The sequence below is a fragment of the Hemiscyllium ocellatum genome, chromosome 1 (assembly GCF_020745735.1).
Source record: "Hemiscyllium ocellatum isolate sHemOce1 chromosome 1, sHemOce1.pat.X.cur, whole genome shotgun sequence".
In the NCBI taxonomy this organism is placed as follows: domain Eukaryota; kingdom Metazoa; phylum Chordata; class Chondrichthyes; order Orectolobiformes; family Hemiscylliidae; genus Hemiscyllium; species Hemiscyllium ocellatum.
In genome coordinates, this window is record NC_083401.1 from 76,482,700 (window position 1) to 76,495,624 (window position 12,925).

The window sequence follows — 12,925 nt, forward strand, 5'->3', positions numbered from 1 at the left end:
CTCACGAAGTACTATAATGTATTTCCTCTGAAGTATTTATGTTGCGTCCCCAGAAATGTTACTTCGAGTCATAAAGGTGTACAGAACGGAAACAGACCCTTCGGTCCAACCTGTCCATGCCGACCAGATATCCCAACCCAATCTAGTCCCACCTGCCAGCACCAGGCTCATATCTCTCCAAACCCTCCCAATTCATATACCCATCCAAATGCCTCTTAAATGTTGCAATTGTACCAGCCTCCACCACATCCTCTGGCAGCTCATTCCATACATGTACCACCGTCTGTGTAAAAAAGTTGCCCCTTAGGTATCTTTTATATCTTTCCCCTCTACCCTAAACCTATGCCCTCTGGTTCTGGATTCACCCACACCAGGGAAAAGACTTTGTCTATTTATCCTATCCATGCCCCTCATAATTTTTAAACCTCTATAAGGTCACCCGATGCTCCAGGGAAAACAGCCCCAGCCTGTTCAGCTTCTCCCTGTAGCTCAGATCCTCCAACCCTGGCAAGGTCCTTGTAAATCTTTTCTGAACACTTTCAAGTTTTACAACATCTTTCTGATAGGAAGGAGACCAGAATTGCAAACAATATTCCAAGTGGCCGAACCAATGTCCTGTACAGCTGCAACATGACCTCCCAACTCCTGTACTCAATACTCTGACCAATAAAGGAAAGCATACCAAACGCCTTCTTCACTATCCTATCTACCTGCGACTCCACTTTCAAGGAGTTATGAACCTGCAGTCCAAGATCTCTTTGTTCAGCAACACTCCCTAGGACCTTACTATTAAGTGTAGAAGTCCTGCTAAGATATGCTTTCCCAAAATGCAGCACCTCGCATTTATCTGAATTAAACTCCATCTGCCACTTCTCAGCCCATTGGCCCATCTGGTTCAGATCCTGTTGTAATCTGAGGTAATCCTCTTCGCTGTCCACTACACCTCCAATTTTGGTGTCATCTGCAAACTTACTAACTGTACCTCTTATTCTCAATTTTTTCACACAAAAATACTGCAGACGCTGGAAATCTGAAACAAGCACAATATAAAAAAAAGAAGTGCGGTTGCTGGAAATCAGAAACAAGAACGGAAATTGTTGGAGAATCTCAACATGTCTGGCAGAATCTGTCAAGAGAAGATAAAGTTAACGTTTCGGGTACAATGACCTTTCCAGTGACAGAGAACGATAGTACAGCAGAATGCTCAGTTCTGAAGAAGAGTCATACTGAACTCGATACATTAAACCTGTTTCTCTCCCTAGATACTGCCAAACCAGCTGAGTTTCCCTAGCGTTCTGTGTTTGTTGTTTGCTGACAGATATTTTGTTTATAATAAAGTTTCTCATCAATTTTGCCATGAATTCATTCTTAGTGATTGTATTTATTTGCTTCCGGGTTTGCAGAATGAACAACAGTTGCTCACCCCTCAATGCTTGAGAAACTGGCAGGTCTTTAATCACTGTCGTGTTGGTGATATTATAGTTGAGAGGTTGTCTAAGATTACTAAGGGATCTTGATCAATTGGGCCAATGGTCCGTTGAATTGCGGATAAAATTCAATTTGGATAAATGTGAGGGATTGCATTTTGGTAAAACCAACAAGGGCAGAACTAATACAGTTAATTGTAAGCCCCTGGGTAATGTTGAACAGAGAGACCTAGGGATTCTGGCACATAGTTCTTTGATGGTTTCATCACAGGTTGACAGGGTAATTGAGAAGGCATTTAGGACACTTGCCTTCATTGCTAGGACCATTGAATATAGGAGTGGAACACAGTGGCATGTGGGCGGCACGGTGGCACAGTGGTTAGCACTGCTGCCTCACAGCACCTGAGACCCGGGTTCAATTCCCGACTCAGGTGACTGACTGTGTGGAGTTTGCACGTTCTCCCCGTGTCTGCGTGGGTTTCCTCCGTGCTCCGGTTTCCTCCCACAGTCCAAAGATGTGCAGGTCAGGTGAATTGGCCATGCTAAATTGCCTGTAGTGTTAGGTAAGGGGTAAATGTAGGGGTATGGGTGGGTTTAGCTTCGGCGGGTCGGTGTGGACTTGTTGGGCCGAAGGGCCTGTTTCCACACTGTAAGTCTAATCTAATAACAAAAAAACATCATGTTGAGGTTGTACAAAACTTTGGTGAGGCCATTTTGAAGTACTGTGTGCAGTTCTGGTCACCCTGCTTTCGGAAGGATATTATTCAATTGGAGAGGACTGAGAAAAGATTTACCAGGATGTTTTCAAGACTGGAGGTTTTGAGTTATAATGCTGAGACTTTTTTAATTGGAATGTAGGAGGTTGAAGGGTGACCTTATAGAGGTATCCTATAATATTTTCAGACACATTAAATTCGGTCCTAGAGGTTTATCCATCTTTCTATTCTCTGAAGAACTCCAGAACTTCCTCTTCTGTCATGTGCACTGTTTTTAAAACATCAAAATTTATTTCTCTAGCCTCCCTTTTTTTCTCCACAGAAAAAATCCAATGGGAAATATTCATTTAGTATCTCTCCCATTTCCTGGGATTCAACACAAAGACAATCTCTCTGATCTTTAAGCTGCCCTACCGTTTCTCTAATTACCCTCTTGCTCTTAATGTATTTGTAGAATCCCTTTGGATTATCATTCACTTTATCTGCCAATATAACCTCATATCCCCCCTTTGCCTTCCTAATTTTTTTCTTAAGAATGCCCCTACACTCTTTATATTGGTTAAGAGATTCAATTGAACCAAGTTGTGTATATCTAAAGTAAGATTCTCTTTTATTCTTGACCAGAAGCTCAATATCTTTATTCACCCATTGTTCCTCAATCTTGCCAGCCTTAACCTTCACTGTAACAGATGTTAGAGAAAGTGAATGTTTAAAGTAATGAATGGGATGCCATTAGGCAGGCTACCTTTTTATACGACCAGAAAATGAATAGAATCCTTACAGTTTGAAAGCAGGCCGTTCAACCCATCAAGTCCACACTGACTCTGCAAAGGGCATCCCACCCACACCCATCCCCCTATAATTGCACATTTCTCATGGCTAATCCACCTAACCTGCAATCCTTAGTTACTACAGACAATTGAGCATGACTAATCCATCCAGCCTGCATATTTTTAGACAGTGGGAGGAAACTCATGCAGATGGGGAGAATATGTAAACATCTACACAGATAGTCACTCAAGAATGGATTTGAATCCAGACCCTCCAGCACTATGAGGCAGCAATGTTATCCATTGAGCCACCATGCCACCCATGTAGAAGCAGGAAGATTGAGGCCATTCAGCTGATCAGCAAAACCACAACTGATCTGGTGTGGTTTTAACTTCAATTTCCTGCCTTGTCTCCATAACTCTTGATGTGAAGGTGCTGGTGTTGGACTGGGATGGACAAAGTTAAAAATCACACAATGTCAGATTTTGTCCAACAGGTTTATTTGTAAGTACTAGCTTTCAGAGCACTGCTAGCTGTGGAGCAGGATCGTAAGACTATGAATTTATAGCCAAAGATCACTGTCATGCAACTGAAATTATATATTGAACTAACCTAGATTGCTGTTAAGTATTATATTGAAGAAACTTAGCTGTACATACTGATGAACTGAACCCTGCAACCCATTCTAAAAGATGAAAGACTGAACGGCAATTTAGGTTTGTTCAATACATCGTTTCATTTGCATTACACTGTGATCTTTTATGATAAATTCTGTGTCTTATGATCCTGCTCCACTGTTACCTAATGAAGGAGGAGAAAGTGAGGACTGCAGATGCTGGAGATCAGAGCTGAAAAATGTGTTGCTGGAAAAGTGCAGCAGGTCAGGCAGCATCCAAGGAGCAGGAGAATTGACATTTTGGGCATAAGCCTTTCTTCAGGAATCATATTCCTGAAGAAGGGCTTATGCCCGAAATGTCGATTCTCCTACTCCTTGGATGCTGCCTGACCTGCTGCGCCATATCTGATGAAGGAGCAGTGCTCTGAAAGTTAGTGCTTCCAAATAAACCTGATGGACTATAACCTGGTGTTGCATACTTTTTGTCTTTGTCCATACCCTTGGCTCCCTTGTAGAACAAATGTCCATTTCACTCAGCCTTGAATATATTCAATGACCCAACATCCACTGCTCATCAAAAGAGAGAATTCTAAATAGTAACAACTCTCTGGGAAAAGAAATTCCTTCTCATCACAGTATGAAGCAGAAAGCTCTATTTTTGAAATAATTCCTGTACTTCTAGATTTTCCACATGAGGGGGAACATCTTGGGACCTATAATGTTCAGCCTATTAAGGATATTGAATGGGTTTCAAAGATCACCTCTTATGCTTCTAAATTCAACCAATTTCAAAAGACAGGTCTACATGTGCCAATAGGTCACACCCAACACAATCAATTTTGCTTTGTGTGGTAACCTTTTATATAGCTTTGCATTCCATACCAAAATGTTATACATCTCTCAGTACTTCTGAGTATGACTTCTTAATACCTGAGTAGATGATACCAAATTGTTGTGATCTCAGCTAATAATAATACTGGACAAACAAGATCCCAGAGTGGACCCTGGATTGATGCAAAGAGTTTTATTTTTCCTTTGTTTACCATAGAAGTCAGTCATTGGATATATTTGCAAGAATCTTTCAGTGTGCTTTTCACAAAAGAGGATAAAAATAACTATACAATGAAATTACATGAACAATAGCACACTATACAAGATGTATTTGAACAATCACATGTCAAACTTTAGGAAGAAAAATTCACCCTTTCTTCCCAGCAAACCCAGGGAAGGAGAAGCAGCCCCAAATCGTGGTCCACATTGGCACCAACGGCATAAGTAGGAAAAGGAATGGGGATGTAGCACAGAAATTCAAGAAGCTAGGGTGGAAACCTAGTGCTAGAATAAATAGAGTTGTTATGTCTTGTTTGTTACCTGTGCCACATGTTGGTGAGGCGAGACATAGGGATAGAGAGTAGTTGAATATATGGCAGCAAGGATGGTGCAGGAGGGATAATACCTGGATAATTGAGGGTCATTCTGGGATAGGTGGCACCTCTACAAGTGGGATGGTCTACACCTGAACCCAGGGGAGTACCAACACCTGGGGGGGGAGGGATATTTGCTAATGCTCTTCGGGAGGGTTTGAACTCATTCAACAGCGGGATAAGAACCTGAATTGTAGCTCTAGTGTACAGGAGGTTGAGAGTAGTGAGATTATAAATAAAGATTCAAGGATGCTGGAGTGTACCAGCAAGAAAGAAGGTGTTCAAAGTTTGTGAGAAGATTTGTAGCTCGGGTGCTCGTTGTTGTGGTTCTGTTCGCCGAGCTGGGAGTTTTTGTTGCAAATGTTTCATCCCCTTTCTAGGTGACATCCTCAATGCTTGGGGGCCTCCTGTGAAGCGCTTCTGTGCTGATTCCTCCGGCATTTATAGTGGTTTGAATCTGCTGCTTCCGGTTGTCAGTTGCTGTCCGCTGCAGTGGCCGGTATATAGGGTCTAGGTCGATGTGTCTGTTGATAGAATTTGTGGATGAGTGCCATGCCTCTAGGAATTCCCTGGCTGTTCTCTGTTTGGCTTGCCCTATGATAGTGGTGTTGTCCCAATCGAATTCGTGTTGTTTGTCATCTGAGTGTATGGCTACTAAAGATAGCTGGTCGTGTCGTTTCGTGGCTAGTTGATGTTCATGAATATGGATCATTAGCTGTCTTCCTGTTTGTCCTATATAGTGTTTTGTGCAGTCCTTGCATGGAATTTTGTACACTACGTTGGTTTGGCTCATGCAGGGTATCGGGTCCTTTGTCCTGGTGAGTTGTTGTCTGAGAGCTGTTGGTTTGTGTGCTGTTATGAGTCCTAGTGGTCGCAGCAGTCTGGCTGTCAGTTCAGAAACGTTCCTGATATATGGTAGTGTGGCCAGTCCTTTGTGTTGTGGCATGTCCTCATTTTGTTGTCTTTCCCTTAGGCATCTGTTAATGAAGTTGCGCAGGTATCCATTTTTGGTTAATACCTTGTATAGGTTTCTTCTTCCTCTTTTTGTAGTTCTGGTGTACTGCAGTGTGTTGTGGCCCTTTTGAATAATGTCCTGATGCAACTTCGTTTGTGTGTGTTGGGGTGGTTGCTTTCATAGTTCAGGACTTGGTCTGTGTGTGTGGCTTTTCTGTATACCTCGAATTCACCAATTTGGAAATGGAACCAGTCTGACTGAAGATTGGGTTACAGACAGACTCTAACTTCACATCTTTAATGCATTGTCTGAGGTGAGATGTCATTTATAAAAACAAAACCTTAAGTTATCTCCAGAATGTGACTGAAAAGAAGTTCTGGGATTTACATTTTAATGAACAGAAACCTGCAACCCATTCTAAAATATGAAAGGCTTAACAACAATCTAGGTTTGTTCAATACAGTTGCATGGCACTGTGACTGTTTGCTGTAAATTCTGTGTCTTATGATCCTGCTCCAGAGCTACCTGATGAAGGAGCAGTGGTCTGAACTTAGTACTTCAAGATAAACCTGTTGGACCTGGTGTTGTGTGATTTTTAACTTTGTCCACCCCAGTCCAACACCAACTCCTCCACATCAGGTGTTTGAATAGACAAGGATCCCGACTGCCCAGGTTTTGAAATGCGCGATTGTGGTGCCGCTCATTTTGACCGTTTGTGGCCACCGTCGTTGGCCCCACGGTGTTGTGGGTGACCGGGTAAAGATGGCGGACGCGTTCGGGGATGATTTGTTCAGCGTGTTCGAGGAGGAATCCTCCAAAAAGGATAAAACAGGGTCTGGAGGCACCGGCGGCGGGGGCACTCTTGGGTGAGAAAGATACTGTCCAGCGGAAACGGAGGAATCATTTATCCCTGACCCCCCGCTTCCCCTGTCCGGGGAGAACGCGTGATCCTCGCTGTACCCCTGAGAGGGGGAGGGTGACCAAGGAGGAGAGGGGGGAGGAAAGGAGGAGGGGGGGGGGGGGGGGGGGGGGGAGAGGAGGAGGGAGACCAAGGGGGGGGGGGGGGGGAGAGGAGGAGGGAGACCAAGGGGGGGGGAGAAGAGAGAGGGAGACCAAGGAGGGGAGGGGAGGTTCAGAGTCACTGATTTAGGGCGAGTCACTCTGCGAATCAGGGTCCTGTGGAGAGGCAGAAGTGCTGATCCAACCTCCTTTTCAACTCATTCATTCAGGATGTAGACCGGAGAAAATTTACTAAAACGACCCCAAGCAAGTGGGTTTTCAGCAACAAGATGAGTTTACAACTGGACCAAACAAGATTTGATAGTGGTCTATGAGACTGTGACTTGTTCAGATAAAACAAATTAGAAAAACGTACAGGGACGCACATTTAAGACTTTAGGAAGCGAGGTATTTTAAAAAAAGAGCAGTAAATACCCTCTGCTAAGCGTAATGAGCTTAAATTGGGATCAGGGTTTCTGAGTAGTTATGAGGTTCTATATGTTGGCACTGAAAAATACTGACAATGGTGTTTAGTTATTGTAAACAGTAACATGAGAAGAAACACAAACAGAAATTGCTGGAGAAATTCAGATCTGACAACATATGATGAAGGGTCACTGATCCCGAAGCATTGATTCTGGTTTTTCTCGACAGATGCTGTCAGACCTTCTGCGTTTTTCTTGCAATTTCTATTTTTGTTTCAGATTTTAAGCATCTACAGTTCTTGGTTTTATTAGCGTGAGGCAAATGGTATTTTACATGCTAAGTGGCTGACGTCTGAACTGTGCTATCTGATGTTGGAAGATTAGATTAGATTATTTACACTTTGGCCCAATGAGTCCACACCAACCCGCCGAAGCGCAACCCACCCAGACCCATTCCCCTGCATTTACCCCTTCACCTAACACTACGGGCAATTTAGCGTGGCCAACTCACCTAACCTGCACATTTTTGGACTGTGGGAGGAAACCGGAGCACCCGGAGGAAACCCACGCAGACATGGGGAGAATGTGCAAACTCCACATAGTCAGTCGCCTAAGCCGGGAATTGAACCCGGGTCTCTGACGCTGCAAGTGCTAACCACTGTGCCGCCCTTTTTTTTTTCTTTAGCCCTAAAGGGCTATATCTAACCCTTAAAAATGTTCAGTGTTTTGTCCTGAAATGCATTCTGTGGCAGACAATTTCATTTGTTCACCACTGTCTGGATGAAGAAATGTCTCCTCATCTCACTTCTGAATAGCCTAATCCTACATCCTTTAGACTATGACCACTGGTTCTGGCTTACCCCACTATGAAGGCCAACATACCATTTGCCTTCACTGCCTGAAGAAATTGAATTCTAATACTCAGCAAGGATCCTAAGTTACTGAGAAGCAGTACATCTCTACAGGGACTGGCTTTTGAAGAGACCTGTTTTAGGTTTGCTAATCAAATGTCCCCATTGGCTGAAGCTATTCTTTAATTCTATCACTACTTAAAGCAGAAGAGGAGCATGGCTCTCTGAGGTGAGGTTCATTAGTATCATTGCTATCATTCATTAGTACTGAGTCAGTGCTATATCCGGTCAGTATTTTATACTTTATCTCCACATGTGGAATCCTAATTTACTTCTTTTTGAAGCTCACATTCAATAATCATCATGCTCTGATTGTCACATGTTTCACATGACTAAGTTGTGTCAGAACAAGGTTCTGAGCAAATTTTGTACTGTACTATTAAAGCCTGTGCCATGTGAAGTTTTTACCTCCCCATTGTATCAGGAGTATTCTTGGAATTAATGATGCAACACTAATTTGCAGACCCCTGCCTAGGTGACATCTTCAGTGCTTTGGAGCCTCCTGTGAAGCGCTGCAGTACTGTGTCTTCTGAAATTTATTTGGTTCCATTCCTGTTGCTTCCGGTTTCCAATTCCAGTTGTTGATTGTAGCGGCAGGTATATAGGATATAGGTCTATGTGTTTGTTGATGGAGTCTGTGTTGGAGTGCCATGCCTCTAGAAATTCTCTGGCTGTCCTTTGTTTAGCTTGTCCTATGATTGTTGTGTTGTCCCAGTCAAATTTGTAGTCCTTGTCATCGGTGTGTTGGGTCGTGGCATATCCTCATCGAGTTGTTTGTCTGTTAGGCATCTGCGGATGAAGTTGCGGGGATATCCATTCTTGGTGAAGACTATGTAGAGATGTTCTTCTTCTCTTGGCAGGTCTGGAGTGCTGCAGTGTGTTGTAGCCCTGTGTGTATAGCTACTCGGGACATATGATCCTGGAAACCAACAATCCGCTCCCATTCCTGGATGTGATGGTAGAAAGAATACAGAATGGTGAATGCACTGCCAAGTGTATAGAAAAGGCATACATATCGACCAGTCCTGAACTACAACAGCAATCACCCAAATACACACAAGAGAAGCTGCATTATGACCCTGTTCACAAGGGCTACAGCACACTGTAGCACTCCCAACCTACAAAGAGAAGAACACCCTTATAGAGTCATCACCAAGAATGGATATCCCCGCAACTTCATCCGCAGATGCCTAACAGATAAACAATACAACGAGAACATGCCACAACTGAACACACTAACCACTCCTACTTGTATAAAAAAATCTCAGAATTGACAGCCAGACTTCTCCAACCACCGGATTCCTGACAGCCCATAAACCGACAGCCAAGCTCAGACAACAACTGACCAGACAAAAGACCCTATACCCATCATGTGCAAGAAAAACGTAATTTACAAGATTCCATGCAAAGATTGCACGAAACTCTGTAAAGGGAATCAGGCAGACAACTAACAATCCACGTCCATGAACACCAACTGGCCACTCAACACTACAACCTGCTGTCCCTAGTAGCTATCTACGCAGATGTCAAAGACCATAAATTTGCCTGGGACAACACAACGATCAGAGGACAGCCAGAGAATTTCTGGAGGCTTGACACTCATCCATGGACACCATCAACAAACACATAGACCTAGACCGAATACGCAAGTCAGTACAATGAATAACTGGAACTGGCAACTGGAAGCAGCAGGAAAGGAACCGAATAAGTTGCAGAAGACGCAGCGCTTCACAAGAGGCTCCAAAGCACTGAAGATGTCACCTGGACAGTAGACGTAACATCTGCAAATCAACTTCTCAAGTTGGCACACATACCTATAACTGGCAGCCGGCACCCGAGCTCCAAATCTTTATGCAAACCTTAATGCAACACGAGCTTAGATTTAGGTATTGGCTCAAATTTCTGATCTCTGGATTGTTGGAGATGGAATGTGCATTGGGATATCTGTGTCAGCACTCTAAGATATGTGCAGGAAAATGCCTGGAAAGTTTAAACTTCCAATGGACTGATTTCCTCTGATTTGGACCCTTGCACAATGTCTCCTATACAGATATTTGGACAGGACATACTTAACTTTAGAAATATCAGACAGTTTAATATCTGGTCTCATCAGTTCTCCATAGTAACTCAAACTGAGAAGTACAACTGATTTGCCCTTATAATCAGCCACTCAATTATACATCTCCCAATTATTCTGCAATACTCTCAAAATCCTCTGTATTATCATTGTTGGCTTCTACCTTGAGTGCAGCACCCAGGGAGTGTCTGCAAGAAGTTTTGGTACTGCTGATCATCTTGCCAGGCATGGTCACATATGTAGATTCCTCTTTCATACTGAATTTCATTGGCCAAACCTTTTATCTTGTACTGTCCACTGTTATAGACAATAGGTGCAGGAGTAGGCCAATCTGCCCTTTGAGTCTGCACCACCATTCACTATGATCATGGCTGATTGTTCTCGATCAGTATCCTGTTCCTGCCTTATCTCTATAACCCTTGATTCCACTATCCTTGAGAGCTCTATCCAACTCTTTCTTAAATGAATCCAGAGACTGGGCCTCCACTGCCTTCTGGGGCAGAGCATTCCACACACCCACCCCTCTTTGGGTGAAGAAGTTTCTCTTCATCTCTGTCCTAAATGGCCTACCTCTTATTTTTAAGCTGTGTCCTCTGGTTCGGGACTCAACCATCAGCGGAAACATGTTTCCTGCCTCCCTTTTAATAATCTTATCTGTCTCAATCAGATCCCCTCTCAGTCTTCTAAACTCAACGGTATACAAGCCCAGTCACTCCAATCTTTCAATATAAGATAGTCCCGCCATTCCAGGAATTGACCTCGTGAACCTATGCTGCACTCCCTCAATAGCCAGAATGTCTTTCCTCAAATTTGGAGACCAGAACTGCACACAATATTCCAGGTGTGGTCTCACCAGGGCCCTGTACAGCTGCAGAAGAACCTCTTTGCTTCTATTCTCAATCCTTCTTGTTATGAAGGCCAGCATGTTATTAGCTTTCTTCACTACCTGCTGTACCTGCATGCTTGCTTTCATTGACTGGTGTACAAGAACACCCAGATCTGGACCCAATATACCGACCACTGCAATGGACAGCTGGAACTGACAACCGGAAGCGGCAGATTCAAACCACTACAAATGCCGAAGGAAAGATCACAGAAGCGCTTCACAGAAGCCCTCCCCAAGCACTGAGGATGTCACCTAGACAGGGGATGAAACGTCTGCAACACAAATTCCCAGCTCGGCGAACAGAGCTACAACAACACCCAGATCTCTTTGTACTGCCCCTTTACTTAACTTGACTCCATTTAGGTAGTAATCTGCCTTCCTGTTCTTGCCACCAAAGTGGATAAGCATACATTTATCCACATTAAACTGCATCTGCCATGCATTTGACCACTCACCTAACCTATCCAGGTCACCCTGTAATCTCCGAACATCCTTCTCACATTTCACCCTGCCACCCAGCTTTGTATCATCAGCAAATTTGCTAATGTTACTATTAATACCATCTTCTATATCATTAATATACATTGTAAAAAGCTGCGGTCCCAGCACTGATCCCTGCAGTACCCCACTGGTCACCGCCTGCCATTACAAAGGGAGCCGTTTATCACTACTCTTTGTTTCCTGTCAGCCAACCAATTTTCAATCCAAGTCAGTACTTTGCCTCCAATACCATGTGTCCTAATCTCCAATGTGGGACTTTATCAAAGGCTTTCTGAAAGTCCAGGTATACTACATCCACTAGATCTCCCTTGTCCATCTTCAGAGTTACATCCTCAAAAAATTCCAGAAGATTAGTCAAGCATGATTTCCCCTTCATAAATCCATGCTGACTCTGACCAATCCTGTTACTGCTATCCAGATGTGTCATAATTTCATCCTTTATAATTGACTCCAGCATCTTTCCCACCACTGAGGTCAGACTAACTGGTCTACAATTTCTCTCTCGCTCTTTTCTTAAAAAGTGGTACAACATTAGCCACCCTCCAATCCGCAGAAACTGATCCTGAATCTATTGAACTCTGGAAAATAATCACCAACGCATCCACGATTTCTAGAGCCACCTCCTTCAGTACCCTGGGATGTAGACCATCTGGCCCTGGAGACTTATCAGCCTTCAGACCTAACAGTCTCTCCAACACCAATTCCTGGCAAATTTAAATTCCCTTCAGTTCAGGTCCTTCAGCCACTGTTACCTCTGGGAGATTGCTTGTGTCTTCCCCAGTGAACACAGATCCGAAGTACCAATTCAACCCTTTTGCCATTTCTTTGTTCCCCGTAGTATATTAGGAGAAACTGAGGACTGCAGATGCCAGAGATCAGAGCTGAAAATGTGTTGCTGGAAAAGCGCAGCAGGTCAGGCAGCATCCAAGGAGCAGGAGAATTGACGTTTCGGGCATGAGCCCTTCTTCAGGAATCATTCCTGAAGAAGGGCTCATGCCCGAAATGTCAATTCCCCGTAATATATTCCCCTGTTTCTGTCTTCAAAGGCCCAATTTTAGTCTTAACCATTTTTTTCCCTTTCACATACATGAAAAAGCTTTTACTATCCTCCTTTATATTTTTGGCCAGTTTACCTTCGTACCTCATTTTTTCTCTGTGTATTTCCTTCTTAGTAATCCTCTGTTGTTCTTTAAAAGCTTCCCAGTCCTCCGTTTTCT

The 12,925-nt window shown here is 43.5% G+C and overlaps 1 protein-coding gene across 1 annotated transcript in view; it reads left to right on the forward strand.

Annotated features, from left to right (window-relative positions):
• Positions 1–6,668: 6,668 nt before the first annotated feature.
• The window catches only part of mtrex (Mtr4 exosome RNA helicase), a 139,120-nt gene continuing 132,863 nt past the window's right edge, over positions 6,669–12,925 (forward strand). The window contains exon 1 of the mRNA XM_060822963.1: positions 6,669–6,775. Coding sequence (XP_060678946.1) covers positions 6,672–6,775 — 104 coding nt within the window. The 5' untranslated portion in view covers positions 6,669–6,671. The remainder of the gene's footprint in view (positions 6,776–12,925) is intronic.